Source organism: Triticum dicoccoides, chromosome 7B (assembly GCF_002162155.2).
Source record: "Triticum dicoccoides isolate Atlit2015 ecotype Zavitan chromosome 7B, WEW_v2.0, whole genome shotgun sequence".
Lineage (NCBI taxonomy): Eukaryota > Viridiplantae > Streptophyta > Magnoliopsida > Poales > Poaceae > Triticum > Triticum dicoccoides.
Window position 1 is genome coordinate 43619563 of NC_041393.1, and position 23061 is coordinate 43642623.

Below are 23061 nucleotides of genomic sequence, written 5' to 3' on the forward strand. Positions count from 1 at the left end.
CCTGAGCTGCTCCATTGACAGAAGCATCCACCAAACCTGACATCACGACTCCTGACCATCTTTTGCCGCCTCAGATCTCCTTCCCTTCCGCTGGCACCCACCCCAACGGCATCACCATCATCGACTCAGCAGATGAACCTGAGGAGTACACGGGTCCACAAGAGAGGTCGCACTCTTTTGTTTCTGCTTATGTTATGCATTGCTTAAACTTACTGCTACTTTATCGTCCTGTTCAGCTCTTGGACTCCCAAGTCAGGTCCAAATTAATGTTCAAACTTGAGTTCTAAATTAGTTGTTGGGCACATATCGAGGTAGCAATGAATTGTATGTATGTCTAATATCTGGTTGACCTAGGGTATGCCTATGTTGTTCATCTTGGGTGGGAAACAAATAGTAAAGCAATCATCATCTATCTTTTTATTAATTTAAACCAATCATCAGCCTGCTATCATTATTTTTGGATCCATCCACTGGTTGTTACCATCACTCTAAATTTCTGCATGCTCTCCTTACATAATCTCACCATATTTTTTCGTATGCATGTCAGATATTGTACACAGTCATGCTGAACATGTAGAGAAAAAGAGAAGAGTTTTGCGCAGCAATACAATGTCATGCAGACATCGCTCCATGGTGGGTTCAATGGCAAACCCTCCCCACCCCTCTCCAGATTGTAATCCAGAGGAAGATATCTGTTCTGAGGCGGATTCAGACGCCGCTGACCACTCCTATTTACCCCCCAAGGTGTTTGCTCTACCTTGGCATGATGATGTTAGTCATATCATGCATATGTTGCCTTGCAGTGCCTACTTTTGACATCATATATGTCATCTGCTTAGTTTAGACATGTTCTGTAATGCCACCTGTTTAGTTTCTATATCATATATGGGAATTATGCAGTCTCATGTCTTTTAGCCAGCCATAATATATGTGAAATGTGCAATGCCATCCTGTTTAACCAGGCATCGTATATTTGAATGATATCTTGCCCATCCTTTTCTTCATTACATTTCCATTTGTCAACAATGTTTGTACATGAAAGTACTCTTCCTGTGAATCAGCCATTTGGGTGGGAGATGGGAAAATCTGGAGTGAAAACAAGGCCTTCAGAGCAGACAGTGCTACCTGCCAAAGCAGATCTCTTGTTTGGGTCCCGATAGCTCCTCAAAGATGGATTCAGAGATAGATGACCAGTCCTATTCCCCCACTGAGGTGTATGCTCTAACTTGGCATGGTTATACTGCTCATATCATGCATACGGTGTCTTGCATTGCATAGTTTAGACATCATATACACAATATTCAACACCATGTTCTTAGTTCAGACATCATATCGAATGCCCTATGTTTAGCATATAAATCACATATGTGAATTAAATGATGCGATCCTGATTACTTAGATAACATGTAGGTGAATTATGTCATGCGATCCTGTTTAGTTATTCATCATATCTTTGAATTATTTTATGATATGCTATCCAGTTTAGATAGACATCATGTATGTGAAATTATGTCATGCTATCCGTTTTAGCTAAAGAATATACATGTCAACTATTTCATGCCCTCTTTTTTCCACACTATCTATTGCATCTGTCTCTCATACAATGTTTGTACATTCAACTATGTTTCCTGTTTATCAGCCATTTGAATTGGAGCGGGTGATGCCAGTATCTAGCGGAATAAAAACACGGTCTTCAAATAAAACAATGCTACCTCTTGGTGGAGATAGCACCCGGTTGTACATGCACAAGAACCAGCCCTACCAGACATAACCCAAACTCTCGCAGATTGTACCCCTACTGCGATGGACAGAGAACCAGCTTCACCCAATCTAACCCCAACCCCAGCCGATAGTAACCCAGTTCATGTTGACACAACACCATCTCCACCACAGAGCTCCCAAACAAAAGCAGTTAGTAAGGCAGCTCCAGTGCCCAAAGGGCCAGTACTATCACGACGAACCCCAACTCCACCAGTTAGTACGCCTATTCCTGTGGAGGAAGCACAACCAGCTAGTCGTAGTTTAGCATCTACCGCATTTGATGTTGTTAAATCGTATGTGCGCATCTTCCCATCTTGGAAATATTATACTGAAGATGAAGAAAAATGTCAGTTGCAGGTGTTTGTCCAGGAGTTATGTGTAAGTAACGTTATTCATGGCAATTACTTTGCTTCGTCCCATACATCCTACCTCCATGATGGTTATAATACAACAAATTTTCCCATTTTTTTCTCTAGAGAAGGACCAATTTGGAAACTCAGGATGAGGTAACCTGTTCTAATACCTCTGCTATCTTCAAGAATGCTTGGTGGCAGTATTGGAATTACCTGAAGAAAACATACTTCACCGGCAAAGAAACTCATCAAGTTCCCTTACGTTCTCCTGAGACACATTTACTGGACGATGACTGGGAACGCCTTGTTCTGTACTGGTCCCGAACCAAGAATGTGGTAAGGTCTATGAGCTCATTTTCTATTTTTAAGTATTATATTCTTGCGTCTTACTGTACTCTGTTCATGTAGAACAAGTGCCTAAACCTGAAGAACAACTGTTCTAATTTAAGATTCTTGTTCTAATTTAAGATTCCATTGCTATCATAGTTCAAAAAAGCGCCAGGCGTTAATTGTGTGTTTTGCCACCGCCTTGCGCTTTACTGACCAAAGCGCATGCTTATGCGCAGTTATGCACAGATTAAGCGTAGTTATGCGCAATGCGTTTTGCCAACGCCTAGAGCCTAGGCGCGCTTAAGCGCTCGCTTAGGCGCGCCTTTTTTAACTATGATTGCTTTGCTCTTGTATCACTATATTTACTGATAAAAACTTATTTTTAAACTGAAGGATCCAATCGAAACTCCAATGGCACAGCAGGTATGTTCACGCATGTTTCTTTAACAAGTTTGATCTTATCAATAGCTCTTTTGATTTCAATTTCAATTGTGTATACAGTTGACTTTCATATCATGCACATTACTAGCATCACAACAGAGTCAATAGTGTTGTTGTACATGTAGACCCGTGGTACCTGTCGTGGTTCTAAGTCTGACTGTAGAAAGGGGGGTAGGTATGGAGAGGCAAGATCCTAGCTATGGAGTAGTTGTATACACAAGCGGTTTACGAGTTCAGGCCTTTCTCGGAGGAAGTAACATCCCTACGTCTCGGAGCCCGGAGGCGGTCGACTGGTATTATATGTGTATGAGTTACAGGGGTGCGAACCCTTTACACTGAGGAGGGTGTGGCTTATATAGAGTTTGCCAGACCCCTCCAGCCCTTAGTTATGCAGGGTTTAAAGTACATTAAGACCGGGGGTTACTGGTAACGCCCTACATAAAGTGCTATGATGACCATAAGGGCTACTTAATGACAGACCGTTGCGTGCAGAGTGACTTTAGGTCTCCTGTTGGTCGAGTGGTTGGCTTCATGGTCGAGTATCTTCGAGTCCGTCGAGTGGAACCTTTCCAGGTCGACTAAAAGGTGATTTCTTCTAGTGATGCCCTTGGGGAGGGTATCTTGGACAGGTCCATGACCCTACCCTAGGTATATGGCTTCATCAGTACCCATCTGAAATCTTGTTGTGCCTTGTAGTTTCCCACACTTTGTATTCTTTCACTGCTTTATCTTGAATTGATATGATTTGAACCGTGTCTCTATTTTTATTTGGCAAGACAATGTAGTGACCATAGGACATAGATATATGTTTGTTTGATGCTTTTATTATGTACTAGTACTTGGCAATAGAAGACCTGGTAGTTTAATCCTGTCCACCTTACTAATGAACTGGTTCACCGAAATGAGTTTCATATACTAGTACATGCTAATCTTGTTATGTGTCTGCTTGTTTCTTCTTTTAGAATGCTAACAGAATATTGGGGAAGAGTGCCTTATTAAGCAATGGTAAAGGAAGTAATGCAGATAAGGTTTAGGATAGTGACACATCCTTGTTGGTCTCCAGCAAAGCTGATAAAACAGCTAAGGAAGACTATCTTGAAGACAGCGAGACAACCCCAAAGTCCTGTCTTGGTTTAGTGTTCGAGTTACTGGCCACTACCGCTTGCACAAGCTATTTAAAATCACTGTCTGGATCAGTTTGGTTTCTGGAGTCTCAACTACAAGCTGAAAGACATCGATCAGTTGTGCTGCGACAAGAAGTGGAAGGACTGCGGAAGTCCCTCGAGCATTCAGATGCATACTTTCTAGTGCAACAACAAGCGTTGGAGGATTTTAGCGCCAAACAGGACAAAGCTAATCAGCTTGCTAAGCTTATTGCCAGCATGGTGGATACCCAGGATAACGTTTCTTGAGGTCTTCTGAAGTTGTTTCAGTTATGCTCTTGTTTTGCTGCCGCGTTTATTTGCACTGGTGGCCAATTTTGACGGCCAGTGTATATAATATGCTGCTTTGTTCCCTATATTTGCACTGGTGGCGAACTTTGATGCCCAGTGGATGTAATATGTGTAATAGTGGTAATAGGCTAGCATTAATTGCTTGCTTATTTATTTCCTTATTGTCTTGTTTAGTTGTTTGCTTGTAGTCACTGCAGTTCTTTTTCTGTGTTTTTCTAGTGGCCACAATAGCCTATTTTTGGTAACTAGGCCAAAATAATCATGGCAACACACGGACTGTTGTAACCATGGGCCTCCTGCAGGCCGTATGATCCATGGGCCTTCTTCCGGCCGTAGGATCCATTGGCCTTCTATACGGGCCGTAGGATCCATTGGCCTTCTATACGGGCCTTAGGGTCCATGGACCTTCTACGGGCCGTAGGGTCCATGGGACTTCTACCGGCCGTATGACCCATGGGCCTTCTACGGGCCGTAGATCCATGGGCCTCATACGGGCCGTAGATCCATGGGCCTTCTACGGGGCGTATCATCATTTCGCCAATCATGGGCCATACAATTCGTGGACCATAACGGGCCATTAATAGACCGTATTTGATAACTCTATGAAAACAGCCCAACGTTTTCTTTACATGAAAACGGCCCAGCGTATTAACGGCCTGCAAACGGGCCGACTGTAACGACGGGCTGAATTTGGCCCACAAGCAGAAAATGACAGTAACGGGCCGTATGTAACCCAATGCTGCAAATGAGCCCAAGAATCAATGGTCCCTGAGAAGGCCGAAAGATAACTTGGGCTGGAAACGACCCAATAGAATAACGGGCCGTTAATGGGTATAAAGTGATACACTGTTCATTACGGGCCAGTTTCACCACGGGCCGTTAATGGGCCAAGAGTTACAAAGGGCCTCATATGGGCCGAAAGAAGTCATGAGCCACACATGGGCCGGAAGTTAAAACGGGCTGGAATCATATTGGACGGCCCAGATGACGCTACTGGGCCTAATTCGGATAGGGCATAACGGGCCCTGGGTTAGTGGGTTGTAAATGGGCTATATGCGAATAGGCCGTTAACAGGCTTTCAGTGGGCCGGCCTGCCACCTTTTGACCAAGTCAAACGGGCCGGCCTTTTCACATGAATGGGCCTCTGTTGGGCCATGCCACGTGTTGCCGTATCATAGGCGCCTTCGGTCCAATGAGCGGATGACATCTGTCCCAATGGTGAGCCGACACGTGTTTCCTCCAGCCAATGATGATTTTACACGTGGAAAATCCCCATTGGTCGGGGCTGTTAACGGGTTATCGGATCCAAAACCCGACCCGATAGCTTAACGGCGTTCCGTTACGGTGGATGCCACGTGTCGGTCACCCTTGACGAAAGCACTTCTGTGACGCGCGATTTATCGTCATGGAAGTGGACACTTCCATGATGATAATTTTGGTAATGTCATGGAACACTTCTACGACAGCACAGGTATGACTATCTTGATTCTGTCATAAATTTTTCATGAATGTACATGCATGACAAAAAACGCGACCTACTGTGACAAACACGTATCATCACGGAAGCGTATTTTTTTTGTAGTGGGGGGGCGCTCCCCACCACTTCCCCGTTGCCTCCTATCTCCACTAGAGCCCATTAAGGCCCATTGACTCCCCGGGGGGTTCCGGTAACCTCCCGGTACTCCGAAAAATATCCGATACACTTCGGAACCCTTCTGGTGTTCGAATATAACCTTCCAATATATCAATCTTTATGTCTGAACCATTTCGGGACTCCTCATCATGTCTGTGATCTCATCCGGGACTCCGAACAACCTTCGGTCATCAAATCATATAAACTCATAATACAAATCGTCATCGAGCGTTAAGCGTGCGGACCCTACGGGTTCGAGAACTATGTAGACATGACCGAAACACGTCTTCGGTCAATAACCAATAGCGGAAAGTGGATGCTCATATTGGTTCCTACATATTCTATGAAGATCTTTATTAGTCAAACAACATAACAACATACGTTGTTCCCTTTGTCATCGGTATGTTACTTGCCCGAGATTCGATCGTCGGTATCATCATACCTAGTTCAATCTCGTTACCGGCAAGTCTCTTTACTCGTTCCGTAATACTTCATCCCGCAACTAACTCATTAGTTACAATGCTTGCAAGGCTTATAGTGATGAGTATTACCGAGAGGGCCCAGAGATACCTCTCCAAAACACGGAGTGACAAATCCTAATCTCGATATATACCAACCCAACAAAAACCTTCGGAGACACCTGTAGAGCACCTTTATAATCACCCTTTTACGTTGTGACGTTTGGTAGCACACAAAGTGTTCCTTCGGTATTCGGGAGTTGCATAATCTCATAGTCTGAGGAACTTGTATAAGTCATGAAGAAAGCAGTAGCAATGAAACTGACACGATCATAATGCTAAACTAACGGATGGGTCATGTCCATCACATCATTCTCCTAATGATGTGATCCCGTTCATCAAATGACAACACATGTCTATGGTTAGGAAACATAACCATCTTTGATTAACGTGCTAGTCAAGTAGAGGCATACTAGGGACTATATGTTTTGTCTATGTATTCACACATGTACTAAGTTTCCGGTTAATGCAATTCTAGCATGAATAATAAACATTTATCATGAATTAAGGAAATAAATAATAAATTTATTATTGCCTCTAGGGCATATTTCCTTCAATCGCTACATCCAGGTAATCCGTCCCCTCCCTCCTTCACCCTCCTACTCACGCTCTACCTGAATCGCGATGTAGGAATTCGTTGTCTGATCCGGGTGGATTTGCTTAGATCTGGAGCTGGAGGAGCCCATCGCGGATGAAGGTCATCCATGTCGCCATCACAAAGGGAAGGTAAATCACTGCTCTAGATAAGAACAAGTCCAATTAGAACACCAGATGCTGTGCAACTCCCTACTAGTAGATACCAACCACATGTATCTACGAATTTACTACTAAATCCAATTACAGTACTACCAAATGTTGTGTGATTCCTGCCATTCTATGATAGATAAAGGAAGTACTTCATCGGTAATGAGACATGCTAATTTGGTGCTAAAATTTATAAGCAACTAAATTGTGCAAAATTAAGTTTCACATTCAAATCGATGTTGTGGATGTATGTCATGTGTGCACCATGGACAGAAATTCCAGAGCCAACTGAAAGAAATTCTACTCTTTACTGCAGAACAATATACAACAAGACTTTGTTGGTTGCCTGCTAATTGTGTGCAAACTGACTATGAATAGCTTATCAAGCACTGCCTGGCTGGCTCGCATAGCTCTGCTGTCATCGTTGTGCTGTCAGTGCTCTTTCCTCTCTATCTATCTACGATAGTAGGATTCACACACCAAGCCAAGAACCTGAATCTTTTATTAGGATGCTAGTAAATCGGGTTGTACTCTTTCCAATTGCCAGTTGGATAGAACCTGCAATTAAGTGCACATGCATATATGGATTCTAGTTCAATTCGTATGTATGTTTGTATGTGCATGCTTACGACTTTGACTAAAACTAGTTAATTCATTGTTCTACCTTGAAGGTGACCAGTCCCTAGTTGCGCGCTTTGGTTGGTCCTGCTAATTTCAGTTCCTATGATTTTTAATCTTTGTTTTCTGTTTTCCCCAGCTACCAAGACTCTGAGTTTGTGGTGATGGCAGCTGACACGGAGCCGATCGAAATCTTCCCCCACCCCTTGTTGCTCCTTGATGATAACAAGGTAGAAATTCCCTCTGTATGCTGCATCATATATAGTACTGATAATTAGTTTGTATGTCATTGCTTGAGTGATATGGTTAGGCCGACGACTATCAAGCTGATAATTATGTATGATGTGTTAAAGATTAACAGAATATATGCTATGACTTGGTTGCTGACTAACTAGTATCTTGCTCATCTGTAACGTGTCTGTTGTATGCTTGCCTTTCTCTGGCCTGCTATTTTTATTTATTAAATGAAAGGACATTCTGCTTGGCAGTGGGCGGTTTTGCTCAAAAATAAGTAAATAAATTGTATGTGCATGCTGAAATGTTAGATGTCTGTTGGTTGATGTATATGGGCAAGATGAATTGAATCCTGCTGTGTACTTGTCAATTCTAGCTTATATTGGTGTTTTGTGATCCTAAAAAATTATTGAATTCTGCCGTGTACTTGTCAATCTGACGGTGTATTCATATTGTGTCTCTGTTTTCTTGTATGAACGAGTTATCTCATTTTAACTAGCTGAAGAACAAAAAACATGGTATTGGCTCAATTTGTGTTATCATTCTAAATAAGTTTCCTTTTTTTGAATGGTCTGTTCATAATATATTGGCCCCATTTTTTCTGATTCTTCTCTGCTGATTCATGCAATAGGGCGACCGAGGAAGGCATGTTGCCGTTTTGTTTGTTCCCAGCCCTGATTATGATCGTCCAGCGAGTCCAGCATGTTGTTCATTTGACTATGGTCCTCCAAAGAGTCTGGCATGTTGTCATTTTCTTGTAAAGCACTATTGTATTACACTTGTAGAGCTTGTAAAGTACTATTTTACACATGGTCATATGTATTTGCACGAATAGACGAATAGAGCTTGTTACTGTGATTGACATTGTATTACATGATTTGGTTGCTCTTATTTGAAGTATCATGTGTGATTTTTGTCTGCTGGTTGAAATATGAAGAATATGAGCCTGATAGATGGGACCCACTTACCAGAACATGACAAATGGGACCCAGTTATCAAAACCTGGCAACCGGGACCCATCTAAGTAGTGGACCCATTTAATAAAAAAAATGAAATTGTTTAGACAAAAAGGCCACGATCCAACAATAAAAAAGGCTGCAAATGTTGGGCTTGTCCCATGAAGCCGATCAAAAATTGCCAGAAAAAATATAAAAAGGTTGAATTGTTGGGCTTGGCCCAAGTAAAACGTCGAACTGGACCAGGCTGATTCTAATTAACAACCTTTTCATTTGGTCGCAATTTTGCAACGTCAGCTTGCCACGTTGGATCCGACGTGGCCTGGGCGGACAACCAACGACCAAAACAAATGTTCGTTGATTCAACGACCTTATCACAGAGAAGGTCATTAATTTTCATTAAAGACGGTCAGCTTTTTACCATCTGTTTTTGGTCATAAAAAGGTCGCAATGAAAAACAATGACCATTCAGTGACCAATAGTGACGGTCGCAAGTTGACATATTTCTTGTAGTGTACTACCGAACCAAGTACTGGTCCAACTACCGCCAGAGGAGTGATTCCCTTTGGTTTGGCAGCGGTGCTCGGGCGGTGGCCTAGTAGTTGTTCCAGTTATTTTCATAATAACTGGTACAACCGGGCAACCGAGCAGTTCTACCACTTTGTTCGCCCTGGCCACCCATGTCATTGGGACGCAGCTACTAGTTTGCTGCCTGGAGCGGTTGTACCACTCTAGTGTTTTCTATACTATAACAATTGAATTTGTGGGGGCCTATTTAAGGGGGTTTTCTTACCCAATGGTCCTCACATTTTTGGAGCATGCCTTCTCCTCCATTGTTGACCTCCAAAAGCTTTGCCTTCTTTCCATTCCTCCCATGAATCTTGCATCTTTTTGAGGGAGAAGAGAGAGGAGACCTAGATCTACATTTCAACCAATCCATATCTCCTCTAAGTGAGGGGAACCTTGTGGATCTAGATCTTGGAGTTCTTTGTGGTCTCCTCCTTTGTTCTTCCTCTCATATTCCTACATAGCATTACTTGCTGTTGTGGAATATGGGAGAGAATGATTTGAGCACTTTGTGTGTTCTTGCCATTGCATTTCTTGCATATGTTTGAGTTCTCCACGAGAATTCGTGGGAGTGAAAGTTGAGAATCTTATTACTCTTGGGTTCTTGGTAACCTAGAGCTTATTAATCTTGGGTGCTTGGGCGCCTAGAGGTTGGTGTTGTGGCGAATCTCAGTCATTGTGGTGTAAAGCTTCAGGAGCCTCCAATTAGTTGTGGAGATTGCTCTAGGCAATTTGTATGGGTTTAGTGATCGCCCTCAAGGGTATCCAATTGTACGGATTCGGTGACCGCCCTCAAGGGTCCCTTAGTGGAGTAACGACACCTTGCATTGTGTGAGGGCGTGAGGAGAATATAGTGAGCCATTGTGGCGCTTGTGATCATTGTGCCTCCACATCGCTTTGTCGGAGATTAGCATCCTCAAGGGTGTGAACTTCAGGATACATCCTCGTCTCCGTGTGCCTCGGTTATCTCTTACCTGAGCCCTTTACTTATGCACTTACTTTGTGATAGCATTCGTGCTTTAAGTTATATATCTTGATATCACATAGTTGTTTATCTTGTTTACCATAAGTTGTTGGTGCACATAGTTGAGCTAAGTTTTATTTAGGTTTTGTGCTTGATAAATTAAATGCCGGTTTTATTCCGTATCCGTTCAAGCCTAAATCGTAATTGTTTTAAAATGGCAATTCACCCCCTCTTGGCGACATCCTCGTCCTTTTAGTAATGCAGTAATCATGACCGAGTAGCTTCCATCACTTAATCTTTCTAGGAGGCACCATTTAAAAGAAGTAACTTACGTAAGTAGATAACAATAGACACCAATAAGTATATAGTTAAGTAAGAGAAATAAATGAAATCTATAAATATTTCTTTATTAAATCATATCTAAACACTTGCTTAATCACTATATATGATGGAAGCACCATGCATATCAGCCATCTCGGGAGTCTTTTTAGGGAGTCCAAGTTCCTGCTCCAAATGGGTTTCATCGACTTTAAAGTTATATTTGACCGCTGTGAATGTAACAAACCTGTCCATGTTGGCTTGTCATGGTTCTAGGTGTGAATTAGGATGTGGCCGCATATGGCTCACTGACCTACCGCCTGATGCATTATGTGTTGTGGCCGACGATTTAGTAGCCACTAGTTGATGATATGTTTGGTGTTCCTGTCCAAAAAAAAATAGTGCAAGGACAAAAAATATCTAGATGGGAAAAACGACGAGGATGTAAAGAATGATTGAATATTTATTTCTTCCTTGGTCCAAAGCGCCAGTTTTTTGGCATTGGTGATTGAGGACCGAATTTCTTCCTAGCACCTCCAACTCATTATGTGGACTAGCGACAACTCTCGCAACTTCATCTGCGCCTCCAACTCATTCGACTCAACTACGTGCCTATATTTCCAAATATGTCCTTCCATGTCTCCTTCTATTAATATACTAATTAAAGACTGCCGATAAAATTTCATGTTAATTGGAGAAATATGAATTATTTGAACGATCAATTCAAGTTAGAATAGCATAGTTGAACTTCAGGGGAATTGGCTCAACTCACATGGTAAAAAGAATGAAAGAAAAACAATATCCAATGTTTCTTTATGAAAAGACCCATTCCTATAAATGCCCATAACTCCATGTACCAGTTGCTTCTTTTGTCCATCTCGTCCGTTAAGTATATATTCTCCCATGTGTGCGTCCCAACCCTTGGTCTTGAGAGCAAGAAGAACACGAACCACACTTTCATGTTGGTGTTTACATCTTGTTCATAACATATATATTCTAGGCTTTTAGTGAATTCAAGATTCAAATCGAGTATACAACCATATTATGAAGAGTGGCACAAGCAAAGTACATTGGTCCGAACTCCATGGACAAATCCTAAGCCAAAGGCCTCGAAAATCCACTCCCTAGCCATTCCTTTGTATGAGTTTATCTAAGCTCCGATACTTCCACAGATTATCCTCTAGTACTAATGAGACACATGGGGTTATTAATAGTCACAGAACAAACCTAGTTTCAACAGTTCGGATCCGTTTTTTTGTTCCGGGATAACCGAGCCATTTCACTTTGAAACATACATAGATAATTAGATATTTCATTGATTCAAAAGTGTCACTAGAAGTTCGCTTGCTAAACTGAGGCCATTTTTCAAGACAAGTTTTAGGTGGAGTCACTCTCGGAACTCCCATTGAACATTGACCAAGTACTTCTTCCTGTGGCAACAAAAAATTGTGTTTTTGTTACAGATGGCAACGTCGTCCCTGTGGGTCTCCCATTTTGTTCCTGGCGGCAGCCACAGGGTGATAGAAGTGAAATTTCTGGGATCATGTTTATAGTTTCGTGATTTAATAAAAACAATATTTAGGGAAAAAATGATGAAACAGTGTATGGCCCACTTTACACGTTTTGGAACTGCAAGGCCCATTGAATTCCTATGGTGCAGATCGATGCGAATGCGACGCTCAGACACGTTTAGCACAGAGGCCGCAAGAAAACGGAAGCAGCAGCAGCTGCAGCGCGACCACGAATGGCGTCGACCTCGAGCTTGGATTTGGGAAAGACCGTGCCGCCGGCTGGCTTCCTTCTCCACCGCCGCGTCGCCGTCCTCAGCGCCCCTGTTCTCTGGGGGAGGAGCGCGAGCGGGCGGTGCGGCCTCGCCATCTCCGTCTCGTCCTCCAGTGGTAGGTCTGCCTTTACCTGTTCCCCCTTCTTGTATTTCTCTATGGAATTGTTTGAGATCTTAGAGTTCAGTTCAACCATAGTAAGATGAGGTTGGAACCTGCGAGGAGCTGAATCTTAGTATCACCGCTCTTACCGATTTCATCGTCCATTCTGAAGCCATAGCGGTTCTAATCCGATAAGATTTAATTCCAACTTCTTCGCTAATTATCCTTAGCTGGCAAAATTAGAGATCCAATTGGACGTTGTTGAGATCAATCATGGTGTTGAATATACATGACAGCATAGTTTCCTTACGCAATACTCAGTTGCAAACTTGTAATTTCAGAAGTCTATTTCTGATGTTTAAGTTCAGACTGCGCGCTTGAACATACACTGAAGTAACAATGCTCATATTTAACGGTGTAGGTGCAGCTGGGCTCTCCCCACTGAGTGACTCGGAGAAGAAAGGCCCTGTGGTGATGGAGATCCCGCTGGAAGATATCCGGAGGCTGGTAATGCGAACACGTGCTACTGATTCTGACAAGGTGCAGGAACTCATGGACAACATCCGTGTCATCGGCCTCCAAGTACCTTTGGGCATCCTTTCCTTTAACATTAATTTTTCCAAAAAAAAAATTTTAGCTTATAAGATAAATTATGTCAGAACTGGAATTTTCTTATGTGGAATGAGTACATACAAATAAAGTTATACAGTAGCTAATACATGGCCGACCACTGCTACTGAATTCAGTGATCTCCACACAATTGTCTGAGGACGTTTGTGCTATGGTTGATTGAGATTCACTTGATTGAGTATGCACGTCAATATTCAAGTTGGGTTGTTCACATGCATGTTCTGCGTACAGCGTCACAAAGTACATATGCATTTTTTGTTCACGAGATCCGGCACTGTTATGTCTAGAATAAGTTTTCCCAAGCTCATTTTGACATGTGAAGTCTATTCACCTGCGCTCCTCTGAATCAGTCTTAGCTCAAAGGAAGTGTGCCCTTTATGCCTGGATCAGGAGCTTTATAATTTCAACAGAGGCCTTATTATGTCTAAGATTGGATCTAATCTAGGTCTAAACTAGGGCTTCACTTCTGTTGTCTTGGCCATCGAAGTAGAAGGTGCCCCTTCTGGTTCCGGCACACGGGTATTTATACCCGGTCTTGAGTCGGTTGGATGCGTTCCTTTCCTGGTCTCCTGGTTGCGAACGCCTTGAGCCTCCCAATCTTGATATCTGAATGGTGGACGTGCCGGCCTCTTTCCCGTGTGACTGGTGAACTCCCTTTCACCTGAGGCCCTGGCATTAAGGAAGGAGGCACCGTTATAGATGTTCTCTTCAGCATAAAAGTTTTCCCCTTATAGAGGTAAGATGAAGGGTTTGAGCGACTGTGAAGAGGGCCTGGCATGATGCCGTATGGAGAATTCCAACTTCCCGCCGGCATGGACCAGGGCCGGTGAGTTGAGATTCCACCCATTAACGACCAACATCACAATGATGAGATCAAAGCAATGCATTAATCAAGCTCGAGTAGCTCCCATCTCTAGCTCAACCTCTCTAGGAGGCACTTTTTAAAAGAAGTAACTCAAATTAGTAGATAATGGTAGACAACAATAAGTCTATATTTCAGTAAGAAAAAGAATACTAAACCTGTAAATCTGTATCTATTAATTCATATCGGAACACTTGCTGAAGCATACATGACAGAAGCAACATGCTCGCATAAAAACAACGCAAAGACAAAAAAAAGACCTAATTGGGGAAAACGACAAGGACGTAACAAATGATTGAGTGTGTCTTTCTTCCTTAGCCCAAAGCACCTGTTTTTGTGGAATTGCTGATTGATGACTTAATTCCTTCTATGGCACCTCCACCTCATTATCTTGGACTAGCGGCATCTCCCACTTTGCCATCTCAGCCTCCTACTCATTCTTCTCAACTGTCCGTACTTCCAAATATGTCCTTCCATGTCTCCATCTATTAGTATACTGATTACTGACTCCCCATAAATCCTCATGTTAATGGGAGAAAATACGAGAAATATGAGACAATGGTCCAATCTACAATGGCGCAAATGAAGTTCAGGGGGACTGGATCAACTCCTGTAGCCAAAAGGAAAGAAAAACACTATCCAATGTTTCTCTATGAAATAACCCATTCCAATAAATGTTTATCTACTAATTTCTTCTTTTGGCCGTCTCTGCCATTTCATATAGGTCTCTAGAGCCTACGTCCCAACCTAGGACTCTACAGCAAGAAGAACGTAACATGAAAATACCTCAATAAATGCCAATCGTGCCCCTGATCTCTTCATCCTCCATTCTTAGAGAAACAAACTTAATATTGTGGAGAGTGTTGGGATTTAAAATGATGGTGAGGGTAAGGTTTTTATAACTGATTGGTTTCTCAGTTTGACTCCCTAGTGACAAACTGTGAACTATAGTGACGGTGAAATATGAAATCCTTAATTTTAATTTATATCAAATATATAGACTCTAACATCATATCTATATATAGGCATTACATTGCCGCAACATAGCAACCCCACACAATATTAATTACTAGTGGCTCTTGGACGAAAAACGGGAAGAGCCAACATGCATGCTTTAGATAAACTAGTGTTAGTATAGTGGGATCTGACTATCATGTAGAAGGTCTGATTTTCAAGTAATTCAGCAACTGAATCTTATTTGATTTAGTCAACCAATATTTAAATTTTTGCTAAGATTCTTGTGCTTTTCATGGGTTGATTGCAATCTTGTAATGTAGGCAAATTATGATACAACAGTCAGGACCACGTATGGAGATAACATGTGCGCTTTCGTATGGTAATTCAACAACAATATATAGTCTTACAAAATAAGGAAGATGACAAACACTTCTTTTTAGCATGACAAACACTATTAAGATGATGAGACTCTCGAAGGTGAAATATTATATATATATATATATATATATATATATATATATATATATATATATATATAGAAACAGAACTATTTATTCACAACACACATGCCGGCCATAATGTCTTGTTGCCATCTTTAGGAGGACAGTCCGTTTATTCATGGGACACATGCCTGGCTAGCATTCCAAACATGGCCCAAGCCTACGATCTACTACATCTTGTTCATACATTGCCAAGATAAAAATAAGCTGACCCTTGTTGGCCATCAGGCACATAGTTTCCTACCCCGTCCATTACAGCTGCAGTAGAACCCATCATCTGCTGCTCACTCCACATTGGCTGCTGACCCACTTGTTGATTATATATGGAAGGGGAGCACTGAGCTAGGTTGTTCATGACTGCGAACGAGCTCGTCGGAGCCTGCAACCTAAAGCTTGGGTCATTGTTGAGGCCAGTAAAAGAAAGGGTTTGCCGAGGGGCAGAACTATTATTTGCTGCCAATAGCTCGTTGTCATGGAGCGTGACATCATTGATGCTGTAACGCTTTGTCCCTGACGATGCCTTTTTCTGTATTCTCTTGAAAAACTTTTGTGCATGGCTTGAAACTTGGACAGGGGTCTTAGTGGTGACGAAGTGCTTGGATATGTTTTTCCAGTCGCCACGGCCATAGACTTCCAGCCCATAAAGAAATGACCTGTGGACATAATGTTTAAAAGAATTGTTAGGTTAAATTGTTTACTGAAAGATGAATTGTGCAGTTGTTTTATTGAAGCAACAAATATAGATTGAAGCAAAGTACCAATTTGACAGGTTCGAACCACTAAAGCAACATATGCTTATTTTTGTTTATTTACGGGCACTGGATAGAATATATGTATACCAGAAATCCATAAGTGAATGAACATTTTGTAACATATTGACAACTGAAACTATTACAATTTGAAAATTATCGTACCTCTATTTTCCTATAGTGAAACAACAATCAGTACAGGTCATTGATCTGTTTGATTTCGACAAGACGTACCATATTGCAATTTAATGGCTTATTTCACTGTCTTTCTATTTTTTAATCAAGGTCCAATCACATAAACTTTTTAAGCCAGAAAGAAAAGTAAGAAAGAAAGTTCATCAATATCTAATTTGCAGGGATTAGTATTTATCAAAAATGTAAATTGTAAACGTCCAGATATACTTTTAGTTAAGTGCAATATCGTTGCAAATTTAACATACCTACCGCATAAAATTAATTCGTAGACATGCTTAATTATCATATGTTGATTTTAAATAAAGAACAACTAAAACTACATGACAAGTAAGAATATAGGAATCGACTAACTTGTGTTCCTCTTTGGTCCAAAACTTTCGTTGATGTGCGGCAACAACTGGTCGATCAGTGGAAGTATTGTTCTCCAAGACCACCATCTTGTTCTTGTCTACCATCATCGGAGCCTCCTCCGTGTTCCTGATTCTTGTATCCTCGAGTGCCCAACGAAATGAAAATCCATTATCATCCATGGTGGTATCCTCGTCCTCTTGTACCTCAAAGTTTTCATTAACAAGGCCACCCATGCTGTAAATGGAAATTGACATTGTCCATGTGTACATTTAGTAAAGTACAATTTCATCACAAACATAAGCTACTGATCTCACATAATAAATTTGCACAACATTCTTAGTTATTACATGTTCACTGAAAACAAACAACAATTAAAACTTCATGGCAAAGGAGAGTATGCAACCATGGACAAACCTTGGTTCCCCGTCGGTCCAAAAACCCCATTGATGTGGGGCACCAATTGGTTGATCTATGGAAATATTGTTCTCCAACACCACCATCTTGTTGTCTGGCATCAGCGGTGCCTCACCCGTCACCGTGATCCCAGTATCCTCCATTGCACAACCAAAGGACAATCCATTATTGTCCATGATTGTTGCCTCCTCCTCTCGTGCCCCAAAGTTTTCATTCGGATGGTCACCCATGGTGTAGATATCGTGTGTGTTGCTAGCACCATTCTCCTTCGGTAGCTCATAGTTACCGTTGACAGGGTCACAAAAGGTGAAAATGTTTTGTGGGCTACCACCAGTAATATGGGTCCCCTCCCTCCACTCGGTCATATGCATTCCCACGGTGAGATCAACGTAAAGATTTGTTACCTGTTTCTTGGTCTTTGAAGGGAACAATGCATGGAGAGAATTCACGATGTAGTTGTGCTTCTTGTTCTTTTCATCGTTGTCGTCGTACATGATTTTGTTGGTGTTGAGCCTAGCAATGAGTGAGCGTGCCTCCTCTACCTCAGATGAGGTCCACCCCTGGTTGACTGTTGGATCCATGAGAGAGTGGGTAGTTGAACGCAGAATTATGAGGAGTATGAACTATGAAGATGGGTTATAGCTTGGGGATGGAGACTAGGGAGTCAAATAGTGTATTTATAGCCCTCTTGTGTGCAGTCCTACTTTCGCTAATTAATTTGGCACATTGATAGTTTGTCGGTCCATACAAAAGTAGATTGAACTTAAGATAATTCTTATGACCCACTGAGGAACATGCCAAACTATTTTAAGTTGACCTCGACATTGTGTCTTTCTTTGAGAAAAATCTTTTGTGTTTTTCCAATGCGAATAATTGCCGCGGACCTCCAGATATACGCAAGAAGATTGCTAGAAACAACATACGCAGGCCTATTGAGTATTGATCAATTTCGGTCTAGATAGATAGAACACACATCTTGTGCGCATGCATGACATGTGCTCTCATCTTAGAGTGCAAGACTCAAACCATGGTTTGCGCCGCTCTCAAATATACATGGCACACAGAATCTCCATTCGGTTTTGGCTGCTAGTGACACATGCATCAATGGAGTTTTATTGCATACATATGTGCAAATAATTGATTAATATCTCCACACATTAACTAGGCTACATATATGATCCACACATTACCAGCGAAGGTAAGCATATCTTTTCTCTTAATTTTGTTGACCATTCTTCCCACATCCAGCGCACGAAATTCCATCTATAGGCAGATTTCTTGGCTTAGGTCATTTAATGGCACTTCATGGTAAAAAGATTGTGTACTATCTACATATCTTTTTTGTATGTATATATAGAGAGATACAAATTAATAACCCATGAAGTCAATAAATTTGACACACTTATCTTCCATCTCTCTCTCTCTCTCTCTCTCTCTCATGTTCAAAATAATTTCAAGATTTCTACACAAATCATAGAGGTTGGAAAACGAACATAGGTTTTTAAGTGCATGATGCATCGTCTAGCTATCATATGGGACTACGTGCGTACTCATGCACTCATATGCCAATGTTTCAGCCATGTTCATAAATGGCTTTTGCTTTGTAGTTGTAAACTCAGTTTTAATACTGTGTACTAGTTAATAAAATAGATTATAGAAAAGGCATCAATGATAACCGGCTTCACAACTGTATTTTTTTCTAGTAAAGGAAAAAATTCAGAACGTTGGAGTATTAACTTTCAGCCGATTGTTTCGCCAGATTGCTGAGATAGCCATAGTGGGAGTAACTTCAACAGTAATATCGAGTCCTACTCAGCAAATTTGCTTATGTGGCAATGAGTTAATGAGGAGAGAGGTATTTTGAGTAACTTAGCTAGTTACCGTAACATCACATGTCCCAATGCAATATGAGTCTATAACCTGATAAATGAAGCTTTCATTGGCACCACACTTATGTTACTACCCACTATGAAGGTAGTAACATAGTCTAGGGATATGTGTATATTACTAGCATGTATGTTAATATCCATTGTGGCTAGTCTAACTGATAAAATCATAGGAGGTTAAATTCTAGCGGTAGCATTGTATGTTTAGTTTATAATATGGACAACTTTGCCTAATAAATATGAAGCATACCAACACCAAGTCTACATCGCTGGAGCCAGGTAGTCCTGATAACTACAGTGGGGAAGTCGCTTGATGTTGCTAGAGATACTAGTGACAACAATCTGAAGCACAAACCTTCAACATGAAGAACAAGGCGGGGAGACCCAACCCACCATGTCGATGATATAAGCTCCATACCATGACTTAACGACGAGAGTACCATCGCCAACGTGGGTTGAGGTGGAAGCATTGTAGTTGACGACTCTCCCTCCCCCCTCCACTGTTATGGTAGATATAAGTTGTTTTTTTAATCTAGTTTCAACTATTTTGCTCAATGGATTATATCTAAAACATACATTTCTAACATCATAAAACTTCTAATTTTGTTATATTAAGCAGAAAAGGAGAAACAAATGGATTTCTAGTCAAATGAAAAGCAGAAAAGGAGAATTAGTCCAGGCTGCTTTTTAACCGGATGGCGTTTTTGCAACAATCAAGGGTGTTGGTTCACTTTTGGTCTAGCTTTTCAAAAACATACACAAGCAAAACGACTACTGGTTTGACGTCAAGCGATACACATATTTGGTTTTTCATTTTCCAATTTTGTTTTACGTACGGGAATAATTGATCCCCTCAGGCTAGGGTTTGACTATCCTCTCAGCGGCGGCGACGGCATTCACCCCCACCATAGAGACCCGCTCCCCTGCGGCTCATGGCGGCGGTTGGTGCCCCTGGGCTCTTTCCGCTCGGCTGGCTGGCGAGCAAGCTATGGAACCCTCGCCTGCGGAAGTTCTCTCGACGGGGAAGAGATCGGATGGAGGAAACGGGTCCAGGCTCGGGCGCTACGACCGAGCTTGATGCGATGATAAAAAGAGTTGGGATTGCATGAGGAGGACCTACAAGATGTGGTGGTTGATGAAGCTGATCTGCCGCAAGATGCCACCAGATTGATGGCGATTGTCCGCGTCCACACGGACAAAAGCTACAATCAGTACTGGTTCTACAAGGGTATGAGTCGCTTGGGTTCTCGCTCAAGAGGTCAAAATTCATCCGTTGGGGGAGAACCTATATACTATGCAATTTGAGTGCGTCGGCGATTGGGAGCGCGTCATGGAAGATGGTCCCTGGAATTACAAGGGCAAAGCTGTGGTGCTAGCGTCGTATGATGGATTCACACGTCCATCCACCATTGCATTAGACACGGTGGAACTCTGGGCACAGGTCCATGACCTCCCAGATGGATACTTCCCTTTGATCAAGTCCCCGCTGTGGGTGAATTCATATATGCAGAGCCCAAGTCCCAAGATTTTGGAGGCAATTTCTTCACAGTTCGTGTCATAATAAATGTCACAAATCCTCTTAAGAATGCTATCTCGCTTGTAAGAATAAGAGGGAAATCATCAGAGTGAAGTACGAACGACTCCCTGATTGGTGTGTCGTATGTGGCCATCTGGGTCATCTATTCAAAGACTGTAGAGATGGTTTTCAAAAAACCTGCAAGAAAAATGGTTTAGAGGACCCGGCCAAGGACCGGGCGAAGGTAGAGGCAGACGAGGGGGTAGGGCTCTGGTCACAACACTTACTCGTGGGGGCAGAGAACGAAGGACATATGGAGCTGAGAAGCAAGGGGAGTGTGATGACCCAGACACATACATGTCAGAGGAGGACTATTCCAGGAAGAGATCATCGATGGCCGATGCTACTCTAGAGGTAAACTCATGAAAGGAGCCACTAGCCAAGAATGGGACAGGGACCCTACTGCTACATGCACCACCAATAGTTCCTCCCAGTCCCCCCTCGAAGCAAGACCCAAAGAAAGTCAGAGTCACAGCTGGATTGGAAAAAGGAAATCCGAAGAAGAACTAGAATGATCCAACGAACAATGTGCCCTTGGCGGACCCCCAGTTGGGGCTCCGCCGGGCATAATGAGCCTCCTATGTTGGAACTGATGCGTGGCTGGCGAACCCGCGACAGTTCGTGGGCTTCGTGACTTAGCGAAGCGACTTGCCCCCTCTATAGTTTGCATTGTTGAAACCCAAATAGAGGCTCCCGGGTGGAGAACCTAGCTGGTTCTTTAGGTTTTAATAAAAGTTATGCGGTTAGTATCAATGGTAGAAATGGTGGGCTTGGAATTTTTTGGAACGATTCAATAAAATTGGAAGTTATTGGTTATTCTGAGTACCACATTGATGTGATTACTGATGATTTTGGAGGAACTAAAAGCAGAATTTCCTTTGTTTACAGAGAAGCCCAGGCCCAAGAAAGGTATAAAACATGGAATATGTTGAGAGGAATATCACGAATAACCAACCTACCTTGGTTAGTGATTGGAGATTTTAACGAAGTGTTGCACGCCCACGAAAATGACGGTGTCGATAACTACAACCAAGCTCAGATGGATGCATTCGGGGATGCCCTTGATATGTGCGGCTTTACGGATATCGGCTACTCGGGAACAAACTGGACATTTGAGAAAAAAGTGGTCGGAGGCTGTCATGGAAATTCACGGCCACCTATGGGACCATCGGCCCCTTGTGGTTCGGCAAGGGGAAGGGACACATTGCACAAAGAGTGGAGAGCGTAGCGCAGCACGACAGTGATCACACGGGTAGTTTTTACCCAGGTTTGGGCCGCCATGAGGCGTAAAATCCTACTCCTATTTTGGTGGATTGATGAACGGACCGTGGTGGAGACGCATTGCTCTTGCCCGGCAGGATTGCCTCAGGACGAGAGCAGCTACGCGCGTATGAGTGTACAAGGGTCCGAATCCTCTCTAAGGTAGCCATGGCCCTCCTTTTATAGCTCAAGGGGTCACCATAATGGCAAACCAGTCATTATGTGCTGATTAGATAGCAAACAATGCTATCATACCTAACTTTGCAGACAGGACCAGTCACATTAAAGCGTGCTTAGCGTCACATCGTGGAGTAGCCAGGCAAGCCTTGTCATGCCGTTCAACCACCTTCTCACCTGCCTGCATGACATGTCCCTGGACGGGTGTCGTCTGGGGGTGATTTTCGACGGAAATAGTTGCCACGTGCCAGGTAATAGCCACCTAATCACTTGGAGGCCCGCCACCGCACCGATTGGTGACTTGTGTTGCTGTGATGTGGAGCGGTGGAGCCTTGGCGGGGTTAGTTCACCCTTGGTGTACCCGGCAAGCCTGCCGGGGGAACCTTAAGACTTGTCTTCGGGGCAATCTCAACCCCGCCAGGCTCGCCTGCCCGGCAAGGGAGGTTCTTCCTTAGTGGTATCTTGCTCGTTGGGTTGGCTTGGTCTTCTTGATCCGCCCTTTGATTTCTCAAAGAGCTGTTTCTTCTGCTTGGCCTTGTCTTGGATGTTGCAACCCTACTCTCGAGCCTGTTGTCGGTGTCAAAACTGGCGGATCTCGGGTAGAGTGTCCCGAACTGTGCGTCTAAGGCTAATGGTAACAGGAGGCAGGGGACACGATGTTTACTCGGGTTCTGGCCCTCTCTATGGAGGTAATACCCTACTTCCTGCTTGATTGATCTTGATGATATGA

The 23061-nt window shown here is 42.7% G+C and overlaps 2 protein-coding genes across 2 annotated transcripts; one reads left to right on the top strand and one right to left on the bottom strand.

The window, feature by feature from the left end:
• The first annotated feature begins 12575 nt into the window (after positions 1-12575).
• LOC119341227 lies at positions 12576-13602 on the top strand. The gene is made up of 2 exons (XM_037613096.1): positions 12576-12789; positions 13196-13602. Exons 1-2 carry the CDS (start codon positions 12636-12638, stop codon positions 13471-13473), a joined length of 432 nt encoding a protein of 143 aa, XP_037468993.1. The 5' UTR covers positions 12576-12635; the 3' UTR covers positions 13474-13602.
• Positions 13603-15799: 2197 nt separating this feature from the next.
• On the bottom strand, positions 15800-18061 carry LOC119341373. Its single transcript, XM_037613247.1, has 3 exons — positions 17433-18061; positions 17019-17252; positions 15800-16376 (listed from the first exon to the last, which is right to left on the bottom strand). Exons 1-3 carry the CDS (start codon positions 18011-18013, stop codon positions 15905-15907), a joined length of 1287 nt encoding a protein of 428 aa, XP_037469144.1. The 5' UTR covers positions 18014-18061; the 3' UTR covers positions 15800-15904.
• Positions 18062-23061: the final 5000 nt, after the last annotated feature.